We start from the raw sequence: 26,699 nt of genomic DNA on the forward strand, positions 1-26,699 counted from the left end.
AATGTAGCATTGCAAGTATGAAGATGAGGTAGTAGCAGACTATTTCCAATAATTAAAGAGTCTAGAATGAGGAACTGCAAATACAAGGTGAAATATAAGAGAGCAAGGGAAACTTCTTTGTACAGAGAGTTGTGAAGAAGCGGAAGTCATTTCCAGGGTTAATGGTTGAAGCTGAAATTATGTCAATATTCAAAATTAGATTGGATAGCTGGATGAAGGAAAAGGGGTTGAAGGCAACATTCCCTCTAATTTTTTTTTGCTGTGTGCAGCCTGTTGATTTAAATGTGGGGGCCCTTTAAATTTTTTTTCACAGCCTCACACGCGCAGCAACTTAAAGGGCCAATGTCCTTGGCCTGCATGGAAACTTCCGGGTTGCCGCCTGGCCACATGAACATTGGCTGAAGGGATATGGGAATAGGGCAGGTAAACATGATTAGAACTATATGCTTGCGTGGAGGGTAAATGATTAAGAAGGACTAAGTCTGGAACCACTGAAGGGGAATTTTCAATATCTCCTTACAACTACAGTGTATGATCTCTATTTGTAATCTCCATGCCCTTCAACATTATTGTCAATTTCTTGCTTCTCCACTGCCTTTTCTCCATAGTCCACCTCTGTGATATTGTCCTCTTCTACCTGTCCCTCTGGAGCCAACACATCTCCTGCAATGGCTTCTCATTCTGCACAATCATCACTTCTTTCCCCAGAGCTGCACACAATACAAGCTGCGCATCAATGGCATTATCCATAAGTACAGGATTAGCTTCTATTTGTATGCCTGTGATATGCAGCTGCTTTTACTCTATCAGCTACTGTGCTCTCCACCAGCTTATCTGAATTAGAGTCATGGATCAGCCAAACATTTTCTCAGTTCAACATAAAAACATAAGAAACAGGAGCTGCAGTAGACCATTCAGCCCTTTGAGCCTGCTCTGCCCTTCAATAAGATTACGGCTGATCTTCTACCTCAACTCCACCTTTCTGCACTATCCCCATCTGTCTTAATTCCTCGAGTATTCAAAAATCTATCAATCTCTGTCTTGAATATACTCAACGATTGAGCATTTACAGTACTCTGGGGTAGAGAATTCCAAAGATTCACAATCCTTTGAGTGAAGAAATTTTTCCTCATCTCAATCCTAAATGGCTGATCCCTTATTCCGTGACTGTGACCCCATGTTCTACATTCCCCAACCAGGGGAAACATCCTCCCAGCATCTACCCGATAAGCCCTCCAAGAATTTTATACATTTTAGCACCATAGTACCAAAGAAAAGTTACGGCACAGAAAAAGGCCATTCAGCCCATCATGTCTGCGCCAGCTGAAAAAACTAGCTGCCCAATCTAACTCCACTTTCCAGCACCTGGTCCATAACCTTGCAGGTTACAGCACTTCAGGTGCAGGTCCAGGTATCTTTTAAATGAGTTGAGGGTTTCTGCCTCCACCACTGATCCGGGCAGTGAATTCCAGACACCCATCATCCTCTGGGCGAAAGAGTTTTTCCCCATGTCCCCTCTAATCCTTCTTCCAAACACCTTAAATCTATGCGCCCTGGTAATTGACATTTCCCCAAAGGGAAACAGGTACCTCCTGTCTACTCTAGCTAGGTCCCTCATAATTTTGTACACCTCAATTAAGTCACCCCTCAGCCTCCTCTGTTCTAAGGAAAACAACCCTAGCCTGTCCAATCTTCCCTCAAATCTACAATTTTCAAGCCCTGGCAACATTCTTGTAAATCTCCTCTGTACTCTCTCTAGAGCAATTATGTCCTTCCTGTAATGTGGTGACCTGAACTCCAGCTGTGGCCTAACCAGCATTTTATACAGCTCCAGCGTTACAACCCCGCTTTTGTATTTCAATGAGATCACGTCTCATTCTTCTAAACTCCAGAGAACATCGGCTGAATCTACTCAAACTCTCCTCACAAGACAATGCCCTCATTCCAGGAATCAGTCTAGAAAACCTTTATTGTGCTCCCTCTAAGGTAAGTATATCTGTCCTTGGGTATGGAGACCAAAACCGTACACAGTACTACAGATGTGGTGTCACCAAGGCCCATTATAATTGCAGTCAGATACTTTACTGTTATACTCCAATCCCTTTGTAATAAAGGCGAACATACCATTTGCTTTCTTAATTGCTTGCTGTACCTGCATGTTAACTTTTTGTGATTCGTGTACAAGGACACCCAGTTCCATCTGAATACCAACACATCCCAGTCTCTCACCTTTCACCTCTGCTTTTCTATTTTTCCTACCAAAGTAGATAACTTCACACTTCTTCACATTATTTTCCATCTGCCACCTTCTTTGCTACTCACTTAACCGATCTATACCCTTTGCAGCCTCTTTGCACCCCCTTAATGCTTGCATTCCCAACTAAATTTGTATCGTCAGCAAACTTGGATACATTCCACTCTGTCCCTACATCTAAGTCATTGATATAGATTGTAAATTGGACATCAAGTACTGATCCTTGCAGCACCCCACTGGTTACAGCCTGCCGATCCAAAAATGACCTTTTTATTCCTACTCTGCTTTCCGACTGTGAACCAATCTTTAATCCAAGCTAATATATTGCCCCCAATCCCATGAGCCTAATCTTGTGTAATGACCTCTTGAGTGGCAGCTTATTGAATGCTTTTTGAAAATCCACATTGCATCCACTGGTTCCCCTTTATCTACTCGGCTGGTTACAACCTCAAAAAGCTCCAACTGATTTGTCGAGCACGACTTCCCTTTCATAAATCCATGTTGACTCTGCTCAATCAGCTTATGATTTTCTAAGTGTCCTGTTACAATGCCCCTAATAATAGATTCTACCATTTTCCCTACAACTGATGTCAGGCTAATTGGCCGATAGTTCCCTGTCTCCTCTCTCTCTCCCTACTTGAATAGAAACATTATGTTTGCTAACTTCCAATTCACAGGGACTATCTACAGAATCCTGGAAATTAAAACCACTACCTCTGTAGCGATCTCTTTTAAAACCCTAGGACATAGGCCATCAGATCCAAGGGATTTGATGACTTTTAGTATCATTAATTTCCCCAGTACACTTCCTTTACTATTACTAATTTCCTTAAGTTCCTCACTCTTATTAGACCCTTGGTTTCCTCACGACTGACAGAATGTTTCTTGTGGCTTTTACTTTGGAAACAGATAAAGGGCAGGATTTTCCTTCCAGGTTTGGGAAACCGCGTCTGGAATATTTCCGGGTCCAAACCTGGTGGGGAGCTAGTTGCAGCCTGCAATGCTTGTGGAGGTGGGTTGCTAATTGGACGGAGGGCAGGTTGGGTGACCAATTAGCGGCCACAGGGGCAGGAATGGAGGTGGGACTGAAGAAGTGCAGGCCCCATTTAAACACACCCCGGCAGCCATTACTGTGACCACCCCCCAACCCACCCTCAATCCAATTAGCAACCCGTCTCCACGAGCATCGCAAGCTGCGACTAGCTGCCATTTCACTGAAAGAATGGATGCACCAGGGCTTCAAGAAGAGAGACAGAGGCCTGGAACCCAGGGCAGGGTTGCCCCTCAATTCTCAGATGCCGACATTCTGGAAGCAGTGAGGGAGATCCTCTTTCCGGATGGTGGCAGAAGGCCATCCTCCCAAACCAAGCTGTCACAGCTGAAGGTGATTGAGACTGTCAGCAGCCAAAGTGTAATCAGGAGGAACTGAATCCAGTGCCAGAAAAGGTTCAATGACGTTATTTGCTCTGGTAAGGTGGATGCAGTACCAGACCCTGACAACAGACCTCCAGCATACACTCGCGCTGAGGAGCCAGAGGACTCATGGTGCTGCTGCAGATGGAAGTAATGTGTGCCCAGGGTATTTACTAAACCCTCAGCAAGGCTCAGAGCCCTAGCACCGTTGAGGACTTGCCAGCACTGATAAACGCAGTTTCATACACCAATGAGCTGCTGGCAGTGGTTAGAGAGGCCTTATCTCTCCCTTTTTTGTCCTTGCAGGAGAAAGGGGACTGACAGGAGAAGGAGTGCCCCGTCTCCACATTGTGACTGCCATGGAGGGAGAGAGTGATGGAGATCACAAGATGGCCCTGCAGGAGCTAGTCAGAGAAGGAGAGATGGGCGACAGTGGTGGAGAGGGTAAAAATATATTGCAATCTGTAGATGAAGAGGTGGAGTACACTATTCCCCATCTGAAAGCATGCCAAAGACTCAGCTGCCATGGGAAGCCTCAGCATTGCGCAGGCTTCTGCACTCAAAGGCTAGTTCTCATGATCTCTTCTTGTGTCTCCCACAAGTTCTAAATTGGAGGGGACATGCCAGAGTCCTGCAAAGGCACTGGGTCACTCGCAAGAAACAGAGACATCACCGCATGTACCATCACATCATACAACCGACCCTCCACCAGCACAGATACACTCACATTGGTGGGCCCTTGCGTGTGATTAGATAGGGTGGCACTGGGTGATGAGCACATCATGATTGAGCAGGAGCAGGTGAGCGTGGTAGAGGCAACTGTGCACAGTCCCCCTCGGAGGATGGAAAAGAGACACAGCCATTCTCAGCTAGGTGCAGTAGCTGGGCCTGGGGAGTCATAAGAAAGGAGGCTCTACTTAGACCAGAAGTAACAGATGTGTAACCACATGTCAGTGTTCCCCGAGGCAGTGTAGGGTCATGGGCTGAGAATGGAGGAATCCATCCTGCCCATGTGCACCACCGTAGGTCAGGGCGTTGAGTGCATTTGCTCCTCCATTGAGACAGTGGCCAACCTCATGGAGAGCCATATGTGGTAGTACGGAGTACAGGCAGCAATTGCGACATTCACAGGATGCATGCCACACTATGTAGCATGGACCAGTAGGTGGTACTGATGGCATAGAGATGTTTAGTGTGGATGCCATTTGCACCCCAACTGCTGGTCTCCTCCAGCCATCTGGTGTGCCAGCCAAAGGCTGAGGCAGTCACCAAGGAGGATAAGGATGCCATGAGGGGCACCCTCATCATCTTCAGCCTCCTTGACCCCTCTGACTGAGGGAGTATCTGTGCAGCAGGGCCCAGTGAGGGAGGCTGTCCCTGCAATGATGTCGGTGCAGCAGCCTCTGGAGGTGCCCCCACTGGCACCTCCACGATAAGAACAACTGCCATGTGCGTCTCAGCTGCAAGCAGACAGAAGCGAGCAGGCTGCTTTCACCTCATCCGAGGTCACAAGAGGAGTATTGAGTAGAAGTGGCCGAGAGCAGACTGAGTCACTGGGGTTTGCTTCACCTGTAAATGTGCACTTTTCACTTTTGAACACAATGTAAATATAGACACATGATGCCAGATGTATGAGCTTCCATTCTCTAATGGTCAGACTGGAAAAGAGTGAAGAGGTGATGAAAGGAAGCAAAGGTACTTGAAGGGGGACCGTGAAACCTTTGGACAGGTCTGCATCATTCATTGGCGGTAATAGTGGATCCAATCTCTACGCCAATTGAGCTGGACTTATAACCCATAACTGCTGCCTTCCGTGTTGTTTCGGTCGCTGTGAGGCAACAATGGAGTGACCTCTCCATGGCGCATGCAAAATCGGAACTCAGTGATGCCATTGATTCTCTAGCCAGCGGAAAAGCCCCTGGGAAGGACAGCATTATCCCTGAAATAATCAAGAGTACTAAGCCTGCTATACTCTCAGCACTCTACGAACTACTTTGCCTGTGCTGGGACGAGGGAGCAGTACCACAGGACATGCGCGATGCCAATATCATCACCCTCTATAAAAACAAAGGTGACCGCGGTGACTGCAACAACTACCGTGGAATCTCCCTGCTCAGCATAGTGGGGAAAGTCTTCGCTCGAGTCACTTTAAACAGGCTCCAGAAGCTGGCCGAGCGCGTCTACCCTGAGGCACAGTGTGGCTTTCGAGCAGAGAGATCGACCATTGACATGCTGTTCTCCCTTCGTCAGCTACAGGAGAAATGCCGCGAACAACAGATGCCCCTCTACGTTGCTTTCATTGATCTCACCAAAGCCTTTGACCTCATCAGCAGACGTGGTCTCTTCAGACTACTAGAAAAGATCGGATGTCCACCAAAGCTACTAAGTATCATCACCTCATTCCATGACAATATGAAAGGCACAATTCAGCATAGCGGCGCCTCATCAGACCCCTTTCCTATCCTGAGCAGCGTGAAACTGTGTTCTCGCACCCACACTGTTTGGGATCTTCTTCTCCCTGCTGCTCTCACATACATTCAAGTCTTCAGAAGAAGGAATTTTCCTCCACACAAGATCAGGTGGCAGGTTGTTCAACCCCGTCTAAGAGCGAAGACCAAAGTACGGAAGGTCCTCATCAGGGAACTCCTCTTCGCTGACGATGTTGCATTAACATCTCACACTGAAGAGTGTCTGCAGAGTCCCATCAACAGGTTTGCGGCTGCCTGCAACGAATTTGGCCTAGCCATCAGCATCAAGAAAACGAACATCATGGGACAGGATGTCAGAAATGCTCCATCCATCAATATCGGCGACCACGCTCTGGAAGTGGTTCAAGAGTTCACCTACCTAGGCTCAAATATCACCAGTAACCTGTCTCTCGATGCAGAAATCAACAAGCGCATGGGAAAGGCTTCCACTGCTATGTCCAGACTGGCCAAGAGAGTGTGAGAAAATGGCGCACTGACACGGAACACAAAAGTCCGAGTGTATCAAGCCTGTATCCTCAGTACCTTGCTCTACGGCAGCGAGGCCTGGACAACGTACGTCAGCCAAGAGCAACATCTCAATTCATTCCATCTTCACTGCCTCCGGAGAATCTTTGGCATCAGTGGCAGCACCGTATCTCCAACACAGAAGTCCTCGAGGCGGCCAACATCCCCAGCTTATACACCTACTGAGCCAGCGGCGCTTGAGATGGCTTGGCCATGTGAGCCGCATGGATAATGGCAGGAACCCCAAGGACACATTGTACAGCGAGCTCGCCACTGGTATCAGACCCACCGGCCGTCCATGTCTCCGCTTTAAAGACGTCTGCAAACGCGACATTAAGTCCTGTGACATTGATCACAAGTCGTGGGAGTCAGATCGCCAGAGCTGGCGGGCAGCCATAAAGGCGGGGCTAAAGAGTGGCGAGTCGAAGAAACTTAGCAGTTGGCAGGAAAAAAGACAGAAGCGCAAGGGGAGAGCCAACTGTGTAACAGCCCTGACAACCAATTTTATCTGCAGCGCCTGTGGAAGAGTCTGTCACTCTAGAATTGGCCTTTATAGCCACTCCAGGTGCTGCTCCACACACCACTGACCACTTCCAGGTGCTTATCCATTGTCTCTCGAGACAAGGAGGCCAAAGGAGAAGAAGAATAGTGGATCTATTAAAGTCTGCGTCTTCAATGGAAATGCTCTCACAGGCAGGTGAAAGTGAGTTCCAGACCATGCCGTCCATGTGCCTGAATCAGATGATGCATGAAATTGACAGCATTCTGACAAGACCCTTGAATCCTGCGCCAGGCCTGGGCACCTCCCTGGGCACCTGTGTTCTGCATCGTCGTCCTCCTCCTCTTCCTCTGATGAAGAGCTGTGTTGCTCCAGGTAAAGACCTTCTACCCAACCCGAACCCGATGGGACGCGACGACATGTGTCGGGTTCGGGTTGGTTCGAGTCCATCTTCTGGATCCGGCTTTCGGTCTCAGGTCGGGTCGGGTCGGGTCGGGCCGAGTCCAGGCCAGGTCCGGTTGGGTTGGGCCGGACACATACGGTAAGTGCTCTGCTGGTAAGTATTGAAATTAAAAAACTACCTGAGGTGGGAGTCCGGGACGAAACTGAATCTGCACAGTGAGTGAGTGACGTCACTGTGACATCATCAAACATACGCTGCAGCTTCCTGGAGGTTCTGAGTATGAAGGTAAGTAAAAGGATGGTCGGGTCAGGCTCGGGTCGGGTCGAGTCGGGGCCAGACTAGGATTGGGTCGGGCTCGGGGCAAAATCGGAGGGCCTCGGGCCGGGCCGGGCCGGGTCGGGTTCGGGTCCGTGATTCAGTGGGTTCGGGTCGGATTCTTTTTCCTGACCTGAGCAGGCCTTTAGTTCCAGGGCCTCACCCTCTTCAAGGTCCACCCTCCTCTGGATGGCCACGCTATGCAGAGCGCAGCAGACCACCACATAGTGCGAGACCCTTGCAGGAGTGTACTGCAGGGCACCACCCGATCGGCCCAAGCATTGGAACTGCATCTTCAGGAGTCCGATGGCCTACTCCATGGTGGTCCTTGTTAATATCACAAATGAGGTCCCTGCACTTAAGAATTAACACCAAATTTTAAAGTTACATTCTTTTCCCTCAGGTTATTTTTGCAAATACAGTCACATCTAAAATCTTGTCTATGGGCAATAGATCTTTTGTTTTAGATCTAAAAACGAGCCACTCTATATTTTACCTGGGAGTTTTATTCTTGATAGTGGGGAGAAGGCTGGGGAGTAGCACTCGGTAAATGCTCCTTCGGAGAGCTAGCACAGACACGACAAGCCGAATGGTCTCCTTCTGTGCTGTAACAGTTCTGAGATTCTAGTAGAGGTCGACATATTCACAATTTTATGCCACTGTGTCAGTTCCAAGTGCTGTGCCATTACTGTATCACCCAAAATCAGGACCAAACAGCTGAATTTGACACTATTCTCCCACAACCCCCAGCTGCTTCCCTGTATTTTCCAACTTAGCTGCTATCCCCCGCATTCCCCACAGTTTCTCACAAATTTCAAACTAGTAAGATTTGTGAACCCACCACCCCGACTCCATGGCCACTTCTACAGCATCCATCTCAGGTTCCCTACTCAGTTCATACTCAGTTACATTACCAACCTTCCCTTATCCTCCAGCACTCTCCCCATCCTCCTTTGAAACCTTCATTTTTAGCTCATGGCCTTCAAAAAAAACCTCAAACCTGTCCATGCTCCCCAAAGGACTGGCAGTCTCAGACTCTTATCTCTCTGCCCTTGCCAAGCTCCACTGGCTCCCTGTGCTTCAACAAATGGATTCTCAGCTCCTTATCCTTGTTTTCAAAGCCCTCCCTGGTCCCATGCCATCCCCTATCATTTCCTCCAGCCATTAACCTCCACTCCAGTATTGGTGGCAGTTTATCAAACACTGCATCCCTGTTGTTTGGAATTCCCTTCCTAATTAACACCGCATTGACTTTTTCACAAATATCATGTCAAAATCAAATATACCTTTGGACGTCCCAGAATCTGAAAAAAACTCCTGTTAATTCACTTTTTCTCAGATATTCCCACATAAATCCAGTCACGGTACATTGGCAAGACATACACCTTAGCTCCCTATTCCCCTCTTCCTCGCTTTTGGCCGGATTTTCAAATGCCGATGGGGTTAGGACCCAGTGTAGGTGCGATTTAAAAATCACAGTCCCGGAGGTTGTCTCTGGATCCCGATGCCTCTGGGACAGTCTGTAATATTCAAAGTGCTGGTGGGAGGGAGGGAATGGGGAACCCACTCACTTCCAATTAATGGCCCATGAAACTCCTTCAGGAGCTTGTTAACGGGCCAGGGAGGTGAGCACTGCAGTTTTTAATGGAGATTTCGGTGAACTCAAACGGGTCTGGTGCACATTAGTGCACAGCTGTTGGGTTCATGGCGGGGCAAAGGAAAAGTCTTTTTTTTAACATTTAATATTATTGGGACCTCTGGTATCCTGCGCCGGAATGTGCCCAGCACTTCTGTTTTGGACATTTTCACTCTGACCCATCCCTTTATGCTTCTGGCCCTCTGAGGAGTTCTCCGGCAAAGCAGCGGCAGGCTTCATCATGGCTGCTGCTTGCCTGTGCCACTAGTGCCAGGTAGGCAGCTCCTGCCTCCTGGAGGCACTCGGCACCACTAATTGGGCACCGAGCTTGGATCCTGCCCAATTAGGGCATTAGCATTTGAAAATAGCATCACCCGAGCAATGCAGTGGAGGTGCAAGGAATTCATCCGGGCATTGATTTCCAACCCTGCTTTGAAAATCCGGCCCCTTGTTTCTCATAGCACTGATTTCAAAATCCTCAAATACACATCACTTTATAGCCTCAAGTACCCCTCCCTCTGCAAAGTCCTCTCGCTCGCAACTCCAAGTCTTCAAATTCCAGCTGGCTCAGTGTTCTCTTCCCCCACATCCCTGTTAAACCACTTGTGGCAAGGTTTTCAACAAACACTGCCTTGCAATCTGAAACTCCTCATTCCCTCTGCCTTTCCATATCTATCTCCGGGGATAATTTTAACTTTCAGTCGGGGTGGAAAACAGGCAGTTGCAGATCAACTATCATCATACACGCCGCCCAATTTTCCTTTCCATGTATCCACAACCGCCCATTCTGGTGAAAGTTTAAATCACTGCTGCACCTTTAAACACCTCCTCAAAAGTTATCTCTTTGTCTGTGGTCACCTTGCCTACCTCTTATTGTCTATTCTGTACCTTCCTTGCGAAGTACCTTCAGACATTTTTCTATGATAAAGGTGCTATGAAAGTGAAAATTGTTGTTGAAACTGATTAGTCATTAATTAGATATAGCAGTACTTCCAATTAAATACACCAATCTTTAAAAAAAAAAAATTCTAAAATTCCACCATATTTCTGAATACAATCTGTAATATTTTGGAATAGGCTTTGGAAGCTTATGTCTTGGAATTTTTGCATCAGGGCTAAATCGCAGTAGAAGAGGTTGTATTTAATTCCTGACAAGGTTTTATAGTTCCAGCTCTGGCACCAAGATAACACTTTAAAGTCAAGTAAAACTCTTTTGATAGCTTTCTGTTCATGTAGTTATCCATTGCCCAACTTCACATAGTCTAAAATATCTACAAGATGCAGTAATCCAAAGATTTTCATTTGTGAGGAATTATGCACACTTTTCCACAATTATTGAGAAAACGTTAAGCAAACCTGACAGCAGAGCAGCAATTCCATAACTCTCTGTATTCAAAAGAGATTTTTTTTCAAAAATACTCAAAGATGAAGCCATTGTCATCAATGATCAATTGTGAATTAAATTTACTCCCCCTTCATTTATATATTTTTAATTTATATTCCAAAATCATGTAAGGATTGTCTTATCATCTTTTTGTTTGAAGGGAATGGGTTGAAAGATTACATTGCACCATGCAGGCCTAGCTCCCAGAACCTTTTGATGCTCTGCTCTATATGCACAGCTATATGTTTCATAGGGGAGAATGATTAGGAGCCAGATACTTTGGCACCCTTCTCAAAAATAGTAAGAAAATAGTTGTCTGAATAGAAATGCAGTCACTATTTTAAAAAGAAAACACAACTATTCCAATGCTTTCCTAATTGGCCTTCCGTTGTCCACCCTCCATATACTTCAGTTGACCCAAATCTCTCCTTCCTGTGTCCTATTCCACACTGTCCCACTTACCCATAATGCCAACTTGTTAACTCCCAGTCTCCCAATGGCTCAAATTAAAAATTTTTATCCTTGTGTTTAAATTCCTTCATGGCCTCACCCTTCCCTATCTGTACAGCCTCCTCCAGCTCTACAATCCCTTCTGGACTCTCCAATCCTGATCCAGCCCCTTGTGCATTACTCCTTTCCATTTCTCTCCTCTCTGCGCCAACACTGGAAGCCATGCCTTCAATTGCTTCGGTCCCATGCTCTGAAATTCTCTCCCTAAATCTCTTTGCCTCTTTACCTCCCTCTCCTCCTTTGAGATCATCCTTAAAACACACCTCCTTAACTAAACAAAAAAGCAAATAGTGCGGATGCTGGTCATCTGAAACAAAAACAGAAAATGCTGAAAATATTCAGAAGGTCAGGCAGCATCTGTGGAGAGAGAAAAACAGAGTTAACATTTCAGGTTGTGACCATTCATCAGATCTGCGGACCTGAGAGGAGAGTGTTGCAGGTTCAGAGGGAAATAGGTTAGAGTGAGTGAGGGGAGCAGAGAAATTGAGACGGCCAATGTCATGCCGGCAGTTCTCAGTGAAAGGATCAAGGGAGGGTAAGAGGCCAGAGGGAGGGGTCCAGATGGAGGGAGAATATTGGAGACGAGTGAAAGGGTCCGCTGAGCGGGAAGATAGCTGCTGGTCAAAGAAGTAGGTGCGGAGGCGACAGAAGAAGAGCTCAGCATCATGCCAAGCTTGAAATCCATTGAGATGGAGGTGTAAGGGAATGAAGCTGGGTCCTTTGCTGAGAACAGATTGTTCAGAGTCAGAGAAGGTCAGAGGGTGTCATGAATACACGGCAAAGGGTGAGGTTTGAAGAAGAGATGGGGTCAGAGGGAAGGGGAGGTGAAGAAGGATCCAGAGGGGTGTTGGTACCATACGTTGTTGAACTTGTGATCCTTCACATCTGAAAGGAAGATAAAAAGTTTTTTGTTAAAGCGCTGGATGAGGTGAAGGATAAAATGAAGCTGTGGAGCAGGAGAGCTTTTAGATGGAGTGAGTCACTGCTGCTTAAGAGAGAGATCGAGAGTGCACAAGTGGTAGCCCATGGCATTGAGAGTGGATCTTAGGATGCTGCGAGAACAATGGTTCGAAGAATGCTGAATGTCTCAGAGATATCTGTAACCGTAGGTGGATCCTAAACATGAAGGGTGGAATTTCAGTTGGAATCTATGTGGAATACGTTGGAGGCGGAGACAGTTGCTGAGGAAGCAGATGTGGCTGTGAAAGTGAGTTTTTGTAGTTACCTGATCAAACACAAGAAGGGAGATAGAAAGCAATGAAGGTGGACAAGGTAGAAGAGACGGACGCATATCCCGTCAGAGAGAAGAGAACAACTTCAAAGTGGGCATTCTTAGAAGAGAAGTGGCAGTGAATTAAAAACTAATACAGGAACAAAATACTGCAGATGCTGGAAATCTGAAACAAAAATAGAAAATGCCAGAAATACACAGCAGGTCTGGCAGCATCTGTGGAGAGAGAAAGAGAGTTAACATTTCAAGTCATGACCTGTCATCAGAACTAAACCTCCTTCTATGACTCAGCGTCATTTTTTGTCCTAAGAATCTGTGAAACATATTAGGATGTTTTTATACTTCAAAGGAGCAATATAAATACAATTAGTTGTTGTTATATGATAAACAAGAAAAAACACTTTTTAAAAAGAAAGCAATTTTATATGATACTTGCAAGGCTTTATCCAAGAATACCTTAAATGAATATTCTAAGTTGGAGTTCAAGTTTAATAGGCTTTTCTCTGAATAACAAGCCTAGTATTTTCTCTGCCACAAACACCAAAATGTAATTTTGTATGATAAAGCTTATCTAGACTATGGCACAGAATTTTGTCGTATCTTCTCCCACTACTATGTTGTCATTTTGCCAGATTCGCAAAAACGGAGTTTCCATCACACTTCTGGCAAAGTTACGACAACAAAGTGGTAGCAGCTCTGAGGTAATTCCAGACCATGCAGTGAGTACATCAATAACTGCATCTCACCCAAAAAAGAGTGTCAGATAACAAGTCAATTACTTGCAATTGCTTTCTCAGTCACAGAAGACCTTCGCGAACAACTGCAATGGGATCTTTTTGAGCATCATTTTCTCAGCAAGATATCAAGACACACACTATGTAAACATGATGTACCTTATAAAGTAATTTTTAACAGAAAAAGGGAAATCTACATAGCTGGGCGGGTAGTTTTGTATTATTTTGTTGTTCCCAATAATGATAAACCCTGTTTAGTTAAATGTGACAGCCATCAGCTGGAAGGAAATATGTTCTAGTGAAGCATGACATAATTGTAAATGTCATAATGGGCTCTTTAAAATTATCCTCCACCATCTCTTGCTATGCTGCTTTATAACTGGGTTTATAGGCAGCCTGGAATCAGACATTTTGTGCAAAACTTTTCTATTTATTTAACATAATGAAAAATGCTGTTTTCAATCCACTATCTATTTATCTTGTGCCACCAGAAGTATGAACTGATCAAAATCAGGCTGAAGCACGCAGTATAATTCTTCTGCAACAAATGAGGCAGACTGTGATGGAAGTAAAGTTTTGTCATGCATCCAATAGGGAAACCTTCTATATTATACTTTCTGCCTTTAATACACAGTGCAATGGAAATTTAAAAACATGACTTTGATTGCCTGTATCTTGGGAGTGTTCTTTTAATTTTGTGAGCAGGGAATAGCCATTACACAATGTCTAAGAATATAAACAGTTTCCATGATGGTCAAGTGCTGTATGTGATACTGAAACAAATTGGTTATATTTCAGGCTCTTACTGTTTTGAAACTGTTTGAGTGCGTTGCAAGATAAGCATTTTATTGCTAATCTTTTATTATGGTTTTATGCAAATGTGTATTTTATGCTTCCGTGTAAATATATTACTTTAAAATAACTATTGTTTTAGCCTAAATGCAGTGCTTTGACAGTGTGCACAGGTAAGCATGGTAGACATCCCACATGATCTCAGGCAATACTGTACTTAAACACCGTCAGGAAGGACTCACTTTCCCAAGAGGGAGTGCAACAAAGGTTCACTAACTGGTTACTGGGATGAGGGGATTGTCCTGAGGAGAGATTGAGTAGACTCAATTTATATTCTCTGGAGTTTAGAAGAATGAGACGTGATCTGATTGAAACATATAAAATTCTTAAGAGGATTGACAGGGTAGATGCTGAGAAAATGTTTCCGCTGGCTGGGGAATCTAGGACACGAGGATCACAGTCTCAGAATATGGGGTCGGCCATTTAGGACTGAGGAGAAATTTCTTCAAAGACTCTTTGGAATTCTCTATTCCAGAGAGCTGTGGATGCTCAGTCGTTAAGTATATTTAAAATAGAGGTCAATAGAATTTTGGGTATTAAGGGAATTAAAGGATTATGAAGAAAGTACAGGAAAGTGGAGTTGAGGTAGAAGATCGGCCATGATTTTGTTGAATGGCAGAGCAGGATAAAAGGGCTAAATGGCCTACTCTAACTCCTATTTCTTATGTTTTTATGTATGTAAAGGGTAAATATTGGTGTTGTAAAATGTTATGTCATTCATGGAGGAATATGAATACAAGTTTCAGTTCATAGAAAATAGAATTTATTCTGTTTTGCTATGAATGTAGCTTGCAAGAAGGATGGAACAGAGGATAGAAGAGTTACAAAATTAGTCTCAAGTAATCTGAACAGGTATTAATGGCTGTCCTGTATTTATAACAGGGGTGACTACCTGTTAAAACAGTGGATAACACCAACAAAAGTCATTTCCAATGTATATTCCTGGAGACAGACATTTAGAAAATATTGAAAATGTCTAGCTCAATGAGATTTTTAATTAATTTTTAAAAATTTGTTCTATAACAGTGTGACATTTCCTACTTTCCAATCAAGCTATCCTTGTGACCTCTCAGAGACTGTCAATTAATTCTAAATTAGATACAGTTTTATATTCTGGACTTCTTGTAGGAGTTTTGCTCTGTATTCTACTTTCGCCAAGTTTGGGACATCCATGAACCACCACTAATGGAGAGACCCTACCCTCACTACCTTTCTGATTTCTACATATAGTTCACCCGAACATACAAGGCTTCAAATCAAAGAGTTTATGAATGAAATTTCACCTCTATAGAAGGCATGGCATGTATTACTCTTGAAAAGGTACTTGTATGCTTTGCTCAGGTTACTTTACCTGGGAAGGAGCACTAGATGACAAATGTGGTACGTCTCCAATCCTGGCAACAGCTCTGGGGTCACTGGAACTGATGAGAACTGGTGCACTGATTTCCATCGAGTGCCTGTTGTTGATGGCTTGGGAAGACTTGTGTGACATGCTGAATGAAGTGAAAGAGTGCCGTTTCTTGGCATTTTTCTTGCCATCAATACGTCTGTGAACAGCACTGGCAGCTCCAGCACTATTTACGGGAGAGCTAGATGCCGGACTTGCTCCTACATTGGTAGCAGCTGATGGAGCTGCATCAATGTTCTGTGCAACTGGCAGGCACTGTTTATCCATCTCAATCAGCTGTTTCGCAGTAGAATTAAGCTGCATGTAAAAATAAACAAAAGTAATTAAAGATCATTAAAAATGTATTGTTAACAAATCAATGTTCTCCTTCATATGTTACAAGTGTTTGAAGCAATCGAAGTGAAGTTACAGGGTGATGGTGTAAAAACAGGGGAATAGGATTAGTCTTGGATTGCTCCAGCAAAGAGCCAGCACAGACACAACAGGGATAATTTAAACCTCCCAAAAAAGAGTGGGTTGGGGTCGGGTGAGAAGTTAAAAACTTTTGAATTTCAAACCTGACCACGTCTGGTTTTAATGAAGGAGGGTCCTGGGATGGGTAACCAATCCACTCTCAGGAAGTGGGTCGGTCAGTAAAACCTTTTAAGGAGGCTGCATGTATCTATTTTAACAAGCTTTTCATTTTCAACAAATGTTGGCCGGGTTTTCCAAGCCTTGTATAACCTGGCAAATAAAAGGAGGCAAGAAGGACTAGATTCACTGTCTCTGATATGTCAGACTGCTTGTCTGACATTCAGTACTGGCTGGGCAGATATTTCCTCCAACTAAATATTGGGAAGACAGAAGCCATTGTCTTCAGACCCACCATAAACTCTGTTCCTGGCCACCAACTTCATTCCTCTCCCTGGTCACTGTCTGAGGTTGAATCAGACCATTCACAACCTTGGTGCTGTAGTTGACCCTTAGGTGAGCTTCCCACCACATATCCATGGAATCACCAAGCTGTTATATGTTTGTTGGTACGCTGCCATCTTAGTTAGTCAAGCTAGGAAGATTCTTAGTCTGGAGTAGTTAAATGTTAATTTTGTTACGCCAGCAGCAAGAGCAATGCACTGTCAATTCAGTCCTGTCACTCCACAGGTCGCAGCATATTATTAAGCTTTCACACCCAATCAGAAATCAGCCAAATTAAACACTCTAGTAACCCCATAATGAAACAGACCAAATCAGGTATCTTTAGACAACAACAAATTAACTATTTATTTTAAAAAACTAAATCTTAAACACTATTAAGATAAATCTATGTCTAAAGACCTTATAACTTCTTATTTTAATCTAACTCCCCATTCACACACACATTCAAAACGTTCCTGATAGATGAGGTCTTCTAATGTGGATTTGATGAAAATAGTCCTTCAGTAGACAGGCATTCAACTCTTCGACTGCAGCAAGCAATTAAACAGTTCTTTGAACGATGAGCACAGCAATACAACCGATTCTTGAAAAAGAAGGCATTTCTTCTTTACTTGGGAATTACTTTGGCTTGTAGCTTCTTGTAGAATGTTTGCTGAGAGAGAATAAAACAGCTTCTTTTCTCTTCAGTTCACCTCGCTGGAAAGACTCTCAGAACTAACTGGTCTGAGCAGGTTTCTGCCAGTTCCACACAGAATCAAATGGACACATTGCACCATGTGACCTCTCTCTCCTGCTGTCGCCCAAGGCAATAAAAAGGCAGCTTTGCAAACTGTGCCTCAGGAATTCCAGAATTTTCTCTCTCTTAAAGATGCACTGTTTTTAACAAAGTTTAGGGGCGGCGCAGTGGTTAGCACTGTTTCAGTGCTGTATCTCTAAATTTAAAAATTAAATTAAAGTCTTAAAGGCACACACACTGTTTTTAATCCGAGGAGAAAAATAATTACAGGTCCTTAACAATCTTTATTACATTATAACTATTTACACTTCACACTATTTATTTAGAGATACAGCACTGAAACAGGTCCTTCGGCCCACGGAGTCTGTGCTGACCATCAACCACCCATTTATACTAATCCTACATTAATCCCATATTCCTACCACATCCCCACCTTCCCTCAATTCTCTTACCACCTACCTACACTAGGAGCAATTTACAATGGCCAATTTACCTATCAACCTGCAAGTCTTTGGCTGTGGGAGGAAACCGGAGCACCCAGTGAAAACCCACGTGGTCACAGGGAGAACTTGCAAACTCCGCACAGGCAGTATCCAGAATCGAACCCGGGTTGCTGGAGCTGTGAAGCTGCGGTGCTAATCACTGCGGCACTGTGCCGCCCCGAGTCTGCGTGACTCCACCAAAAGACACGCTGCGTCAATCTTCCAGTCTCTCTCACATGTCATCTCTTACATCATGGTAGGAGGTATTCTTTATACTCTTTCACATTAACCCTTTCAGATCCTTATACTACATCTGCCACAAGTCTTTATCCAAATATATATTTACATACATTCATTTTTTCATTTACATACTACCCCATCTCACCACCCCCCCTCCCCACCACATCTTTGACTTCATAGATTCATTCTGTCAGGACGGTTCACAACTCTCCCTGATCTTACTGTCGTTCGATATGAAAGATTGGTAGTCTTTCTCTAATCTCTTGTATCTTGACTTGGACGGCCTTCATTGAGAATTGTAGTATTCGGTGCTTTCTAAATTTCCAGTTCAACATCTGAGTCATCTAAATGTATGACAGATAGACGTCTTTGATGTAAAGGAATAAGATTCCTTCTATTTCTTCTTGTAGTACCTCCTGAAGTTCTTAGTAAATAATATCACTACTGATTTTCCTCTTGCTGGAGAATTATTCCTTCTCTGACAACTTCGGTAGATTTCTGGTAGAGTATTTCCTGAACTACAAGAAAGCCCCCAGCGAGTTAACATCCGTAGCACTTAAAGCTGCCAGAAGCGCTGCACAAAGAACAGCCAGGCGCTGCGCAAATGACTACTGGCAACACCTATGCAGTCACATCCAGCTGGCCTCTGACACAGGAAATATCAGAGGGATGTATGATGGCATTAAGAGAGCTTTTGGGCCAACCGTCAAGAAGATTGCCCCCCTCAAATCTAAATCAGGGGACACAATCACTGACCAATGCAAACAAATGGACCACTGGGTGGAACACTACCTAGAACTGTACTCCAGGGAAAATGTTGTCACTGAGACCGCCCTCAATGCAACCCTGTCTCTGCCAGTCATGGATGTGCTGGACGTACAGCCAACAAAATCGGAACTCAGTGATGCCATTGATTCTCTAGCCAGCAGAAAAGCCCCTGGGAAGGACGGCATTACCCCTGAAATCATCAAGAGTGCCAAGAATGCCATACTTTCAGCTCTGCACGAACTGCTTTGGCTGTGCTGGGATGAGGGAGCAGTACCACAGGACATGCGCGATGCCAATATCATCACCATCTATAAGAACAAGGGTGACCGCGGCGACTGCAACAACTACCGTGGAATCTCCCTGCTCAGCATAGTGGGGAAGGTCTTCGCTCGTGTCGCTTTAAACAGGCTCCAGAAGCTGGCTGAGCGTGTCTATCCTGAGGCACAGTGTGGCTTTCGAGCAGAGAGATCCACCATTGATATGCTGCTCTCCCTTCGCCAGCTACAGGAGAAATGCCGTGAACAACAGATGTCCCTTGCTGCTGTTCAATATTCAGTGTATTAACACCTAATCTGTACTAATGCTTTGTCTTTCAACACACCATTAACATATTGTTTGCCTTTGCTCCGTGACCTTTTGGTCAGCTATGTGGCCTGGTCCAATCTAGACCTCCTTTGTTATCTCTTGCCCCACCCCCACCTCACTTGCTTATAACCTGTGATTTTTCTAATATTTGTCAGTTCCGAAGAAGGGTCACTGACCCGAAACGTTAACTCTGCTTCTCTTTTCACAGATGCTGCCAGACCTGCTGAGTGGTTCCAGCAATTCTTGTTTTTATTTCAGATTTCCAGCATCCGCAGTATTTTGCTTTTATTTTAGATGTCCCTCTACGTTGCTTTCATTGATCTCAGCAAAGCCTTTGACCTCGTCAGCAGAAGTGGTCTCTTCAGACTACTAGCAAAGATCGGATGTCCACCAAAGCTACTAAGTATCATCATCTCATTCCATGACAATATGAAAGGCACAATTCAGCATAGCAGTGCCTCATCAGACCCCTTTCCAATCCTGAGTGGTGTGAAACAGGGCTGTGTTCTCGCACCTACACTGTTTGGGATTTTCTTCTCCCTGCTGCTCTCACATGCATTCAAGTCCTCAGAAGAAGGAATTTTCCTCCACACAAGATCAGGTGGCAGGTTGTTCAACCTTGCCCGTCTAAAAGCGAAGACCAAAGTACGAAAGGTCCTCATCAGGGAACTCCTCTCTGCTGACGATGCTGCATTAACATCTCACACTGAAGCGTGTCTGCAGAGACTCATTGACAGGTTTGCGGCTGCCTGCAATGAATTTGGCCTAACCATCAGCCTCAAGAAAACGAACATCATGGGACAGGACGTCAGAAATGCCCCATCTATCAATATCGGCGAACACACTCTGGAAGTGGTTCAAGAGTTCACCTACCTAGGCTCAACTATCACCAGTAACCTGTCTCTCGATGCAGAATTAAACAAGCGCATGGGAAAGGCTTCCTCTGCTATGTCCAGACTGGCCAAGAGAGTGTGGGAAAATGGCGCACTGACACAGAACACCAAAGTCCAAATGTATCAAGCCTGTGCCCTCAGTACCTTGCTCTACGGCAGCGAGGCCTGGACAACGTACGTCAGCCAAGAGTGACGTCTCAATTCATTCCATCTTCGCTGCCTCCAGAGAATCCTTGGCATCAGGTGGCAGGACCGTATCTCCAACACAGAAGTCCTCGAGGCGGCCAACATCCCCAGCATATACACCCTACTAAGCCAGCGGCGCCTGAGATGGCTTGGCCTTGTGAGCCGCATGGAAGATGGCAGGATCCCCAAGGACACATTGTACAGCGAGCTCGTCACTGGTACCAGACCCACCGGCCGTCCATGCCTCCGCTTTAAAGACGTCTGCAAACGCGACATGAAGTCCTGTGACATTGATCACAAGTTGTGGGAGTCAGTTGCCAGCGATCGCCAGAGCTGGCAGGCAACCATAAAGGCGGGGCTAAAGCATGGCGAGTCGAAGAGACATAGCAGTTGGCAGGAAAAAAGACAGAGGCGCAAGGAGAGAGCCAACTGTGTAACAGCCCCATCAACCAATTTTATTTGCAGCACCTGTGGAAGAGTCTGTCACTCTAGAATTGGCCTTTATAGCCACTCCAGGTGCTGCTCCACAAACCACTAACCACCTCCAGGCGCTTATCCATTGTCTCTCGAGACAAGGAGGCCAAAGATTTCCTGTTATAATTAAGGGCTTGTTTCTTTCGGTAAGTCTCCTCTTTGTCTCGCGCTCTCTGATAATCCTTGCTTTGTAACCCTGGAAGTAATTTCTTGGGTAGAGTTGGAAGTTGCATTCATAATTTTCTTCCCATTAGGAGTTTGGATGGTGCTAATCCGCATAACAATGGAGTAGTTCCATAAGTCAGAAGTGCGAATGGGAAACCTTAAGTTTTCTTCAACATTGCTTTAATAGTTCTGACTGCTTGCTGAGCTTTTCCATGAGATTGTGGATACCTAGGAGAACCTGTTAGATGAACAAACACACATTTTTCTACAAAGTGTGTGAAGTAATCGTTTGCAAATTGTGGTCCATTATTGGGTACTATCTAATCAGGTATACCATGTGTTGCAAAGACTTCTTGTAAAATTCTAAGGATGGATTCAGTTGTTGTTGTGTACATGCATTTAACCTCGACCCATCTTGAGAAGTAATTGACTATAATTACTTAGGATCTTCCTTCAAAGAAGAAAAGATCCATCGCCAACCGTTTCCATGGTCTATTTATTTATTTTATTTAGAGATACAGCACTGAAACAGGCCCTTCAGCCCACCGAGTCTGTGCCGACCAACAACCACCCATCTATACTAACCCCACAGTAATCCGATATGCCCTTCCACCTACCAACACTAGGGGCAATTTATGACAGCCAACTTACCTGTAACCTGCAAGTTTTTGGCGGTGGGAGGAAACCGGAGCACCCGGAGGAAACTCACGCAGACACAGGGAGAACTTGCAAACTCCACATAGACAGTACTCAGAATTGAACCCGGGTCCCTGGAGCTGTGAGGCTGCGGTGCTAATCACTGCGCCACTGTGCCGCCCTAGTTGGGAATTGGGTCGAAATTAGAGGTCGTCTCTGATCCTGTCAGTGAACTGCACATACATCACAATTCAAAATCAGTTCTTCAATATCCTTCGGGATTCTTGGCCACCACACAGACGCCTGAGCCCATACTGTACATTTAGTTATGACCATATGGTCCTAGTGTATTTTCTCCAAGATACCTCCTTGGAGTGACTCTGGAATCACCAATCTGTCATCATATACCAATAAATCATCCACTATGGTAAAGTGTCTTCTGTGTTCAAAGAAGGTTTTCATCGTCTTAGCCTTGGGACTCTGTTGTGGCCAGTCTTGCTTGCAATATTAGCAGACATAGGATCATTCCTCATCTTACATCAGCGCCTGATGAATTTGTTTGAGTCTATTTGACCTTGCCAGCCATTGTGATGCAGTGACCTGTGAATATGACTCAATTTTGTTCATAAAGTTAATATCCTGTTGAGTAGGATGGTCGACTGTCATTCAAGACAATGAATCCGCTGTCGTTTGTTGCTTGCCCTGTACGTATACTGTTTCGTATGTGAACCTCATGAGCCTCAACCGGAATCTCTAGATCCGCGGTGGCATCCTAGCGAGTTCCTTTTCATCAAGTAAGGAAACTAGGGTTTTGTGGTCTGTCTCAATAATACCCTTTAACCAATAATGTAGTTTGAAAACTTTTCACAAGCCCAAGTGACTGTGGGAGCTTCATTCTCTATCATGGCGTAGCTCATCTCAGTGTCAGATAGTGTTCATGACATATAATAAACAGGTCTTCGACTTCCATCGAGCTGTTCTTGGAAAAGGACTGTCCCTATCCCTGTGGACGAGGCATCAGCTGTGATTGTAGTTGGAAGTGAAGGGTTATAATGGGCTAAAACATCTGTCGAAATCAGCATCTCCTTGATCCGTTGAAATGCTTGTTTTTGATGTGCGACCCAGCACCATGCCTGAGCTTTCCTCAGCAGTTGTCGCTACGGTTCAGTAAATTGGGCTAAGTTAGTTAGGAATTTTTCCAACTGATTGACCATGCCAGGAAACCGTTGAAAATTGTGGACAGAAGTAGGAAGTGGAAATTCACTGATAGCTCTCGTTTTTTGCGGGTCTGCCATTATGCCACGACTGCTGACAATGTGTCCTAAAAAACGAATGGACGTTTTTGAAAACTCACACTTCTCATTGAGTGCTAGCTACACCTTAGTCCTGCAAACGATTCAAAACTGCTCTAACCCTTAGGTTAGAATCGTCCATATGGCATATTACATCTTTAAGGCCCTGCAGAATATTCCACATAGTTCCCTGGAATATTTCCAGTGCTGACATGATACCAAATGGAAGACGGTTAAAAGAAAATCTTCAAAATGGAGCAATGAAGGTTGTCAATAACCTTGACTTCTTATCCAATGCAACTTCTTATCCAAAAGCCACTAATCATGTCAAGCTTTGTGGAGACAGTGCTTCTGGATAACTTTGCCAAATTTTCATCCAGAGGACATGGGATGGGCTTGCATGCCACAGCCTTAATAAGTTAAGTCTACACAAATACAAAGATCACTGTTTGGTTTAGGAACTGGAACCATTCCTGAACACCAATTTGTAGGCTCAGTAACAGAAGTGACTCCTATCCTGGTCATGTAACTGAGTTTCCATTGGCTGCAGAAAGCATGTGTATAGGCAATGCTCTTTGTCTGATAAGACTGTTACACTTGCTCTAGTGTTGAGTTTGTAATTAGTGATATGTCTGTTGACGTATGTCGGCAGACCAAAATACCTGATTCCGATCATTGATCTCGCCAAGAAAATGTTCGATTGCTCTGCAGGAGGAGGTTGTTTAATTTAGTTAACCAGTCTATTCTTAAACACTTTTTCTTTAGAATTTGAGGTAGTTGAGATTTTATTTTGGCACATTTTACTGAAATGCCCTATTTTTCGACAATAAAAGCATTCTGCTTTATTTGCAGAACACTGTTCAGGTCTGTGGGTACTTTTAGCGCCACATTGTTGGCAGAGTTTAATGATGTCTTTCACTCCTTCCCCCACCCCGCCCCAGTGTCCCTTTCGTCTTGGTGCCTCTTTTTTAGTCCTCCGGTGAAGGAATTGAACATTTGCTAGAGATTTCCTGAACCAAGGTCTTTCTTCCCCTCGCAGGATTGCTCTGTTGTTCTTTAGGACCTCAGCTTGTCTCACCAGCTAAATAGCTTTATCCAGGGTGAGGTCTTCTTTAGACTGCAAAAAATATGATAGGGAATCCATATTCACATCCTTCAGCTAGCCTGTAAAGGTCATTGATAAAAGCATTGATTGTTTTGCCTGGTTTCTAGACTCTTGTTGAATCTTGCACTTTCTAACATTTTATTGCTATGCAAGTTGAAATAAGAATCAAAAGCTTTTAAAACTTTGTTGAAGTTGGCAGATGCCTCATTAAGACCTTGTCTGGCAATCACATCATCAGCCATACTGCCAATAGAATATAACAGTGTATTCACTTGCTCTGCTTCAGACTGGCTGTCTATTTTCGATGCAATTCTATATCTGAGAAACTTTTTTCTCCATTATATCCAGTTTTGAATCTGATTGGGTCCCTCTTGATTTCGGAAACTCTCCACCATTCCCAATTTTTGATCCATGTTGCTTTATTTTATAGACTTTTCATTAGAGTGTTCCCCTTTAAGAAACTCTTTATTCAGGCTAGCTTGCCTTTATGGAGTTGGCACAGCTGTTTGAGAGTTCTCTACTGTTTTAATAGGCTGTTCCAGGGTTTTCTCCTGTCTTTGAGAACTTCAGTTTATTTGTTTATCTTCAGGCTTGTTTGCCCTATTGAAGTATTGCTACTGTGTTCAGAGTCATAGATAGATACAGCACTAAAACAGGCCCTTCAGCCCACCGAGTCTGTGCCAACCAACAACCACCCATTTATACTAATCCTACATTAATCCCATATTCCCTACCACATCCCCACCATTCTCCTACCACCTACCTACACTAGGGGCAATTTACAATGGCCAATTTACCTATCAACCTGCAAGTCTTTGGCTGTGGGAGGAAACCAGAGCACCCAGCAGAAACCCACGCAGTCACAGGGAGAACTTGCAAACTCTGCACAGGCAGTACCCAGAACTGAACCCGGGTTGCTGGAGTTGTGAGGCTGCGGTGCTAACCACTGCGCTACACAGTGTTTCCTGCACTTTTCAGCAGATCACACGCTTTTTGGGGGTTTCCCACCCTTTGCCCTCATGCTCCCTGAGTGAAGGATTGGGTTTTCTAGCACGATGCCTTCAGAAAATTACTTTAAGCCCTTCAAAGGCTTTTAACGCGATTCCTCAACCGTCAACACTATAACTCAACCGATTGCTGGAATTTATTTGAATCTGATTGGGTCCCTCTTGATTTTGGAAACTCTCCACCATTCCCAATTTTTGATCCATGTTGCAACCACACATCTGCTCTGTGGAGCAGCCTGTCTTTCACCATAGCTGCGGAGCTTCTCTCAGCCTCTTCTTGGTTTCTGCAGTTTTTTGGTGCTTTTTTCCAGGTCAGACCTTTTCAGCTAGTTGCTTCAAATTCTTCTTCTGGGCATAGGATGGTAAGAATTTCTGTCATTCTCGACCCTACCACTGATCACCATGATATTACATGTTTGTTCAGTACATTGCTACCTTAGTTAGTCCAGCTAGAGAGATTCTTAGTCTGGAGTAGTTAAACATTAATCTTTATTACATTATAACTATTTACACTTCACACCAGTCTGTGTGACTCCTCCAAAAGCCACACTGCATCTATCTTCAAGTCTCTCTCAAATGTGATCTCTTACATCATCATGGTAGGAGGTATTCTTTACACTCTTTCACATTAACCCTTTCAGCCCCTTATACTACACAAAACTGCCTACTTCCACCTCCGTAACATCACCTGACTCCATCCCATCTCAGCTCATCTGCTGATGAAAGTCTCATCTACGTCTTTGTTACCTCTAGACTTAACTATTCCAATGCTCTCTTGGCTGGCCTCCCATCTTCCACCCTAAGTAAACTTGAGTTCATCCAAAACTCTGATCCCCATACCTTAGCTTGCACCAAGTCCAATTCACCCATCACATCTGTGCTTGCTGACCTACATTGGCTCACAGTCTGATATTGCCTTGATTTAAAAATATTCAACCTTGTCTTTAAATCCTTAAATATCCTCGCCCCTCCCTATCTCCGTAACCTCCTCCAGCCCTCTAGCCTTTGAAATTTCAGCATTTCTCTAATTCTGTCCCCTTGCGCTTCCCCAATTTTAATCGTACCACCATTGGTGGCCATGCCTTCAGCTGCCTAGGCCCTAAGCTCTGGAATTCCCTCCCTAAACCTCTCTGCATCCCTACTTTTCTCTCCTCCTTTAAAATGCTCCTTAAAACCTACCTCTTTGACAAAGCTTTGATCATCTGTCCTAATACTAGCTTAGGTGGTCAAGTGTCAAATTTTGTTTGATAATGCTCATGTGAAGCATCTTGGAACACTTTACTGTATTAAAGGTGCTCTATAAATGCAAATTATTGTTGTTGATTCATGAAGTAGGTGCTTTTACAGCAGCTTGCAGGAGAAGCAGAAGTGTTTCCTCCAACCCAACAAGCGAAAGCTATAATCCCCACCACTATCATGATATCACCTGCCTCGACTACCATTTTACACCGCCACCCATGATGTCTCCCTCTCGACCACCATCCTGCACTCCCCCACCACCAACCACACTCTGCCCCATGTCACCCAGATGGCAATCTCTTCCTACATGCTCCTCTGCTGCTTCCTTCTGTAGGCTTTCCTGC

At 44.6% G+C, this 26,699-nt stretch overlaps 1 protein-coding gene across 1 annotated transcript in view; it reads right to left on the reverse strand.

Annotated features, from left to right (window-relative positions):
- Positions 1-26,699, reverse strand: part of LOC137371342 (E3 ubiquitin-protein ligase SH3RF3-like) — a 475,007-nt gene that overhangs the window by 76,655 nt on the left and 371,653 nt on the right. Inside the window, exon 4 of the mRNA XM_068033784.1 lies at positions 15,576-15,929. Within this exon, the coding sequence (XP_067889885.1) occupies positions 15,576-15,929 (354 nt within the window). The remainder of the gene's footprint in view (positions 1-15,575; positions 15,930-26,699) is intronic.

The sequence above is a fragment of the Heterodontus francisci genome, chromosome 6, assembly GCF_036365525.1.
Source record: "Heterodontus francisci isolate sHetFra1 chromosome 6, sHetFra1.hap1, whole genome shotgun sequence".
Lineage (NCBI taxonomy): Eukaryota > Metazoa > Chordata > Chondrichthyes > Heterodontiformes > Heterodontidae > Heterodontus > Heterodontus francisci.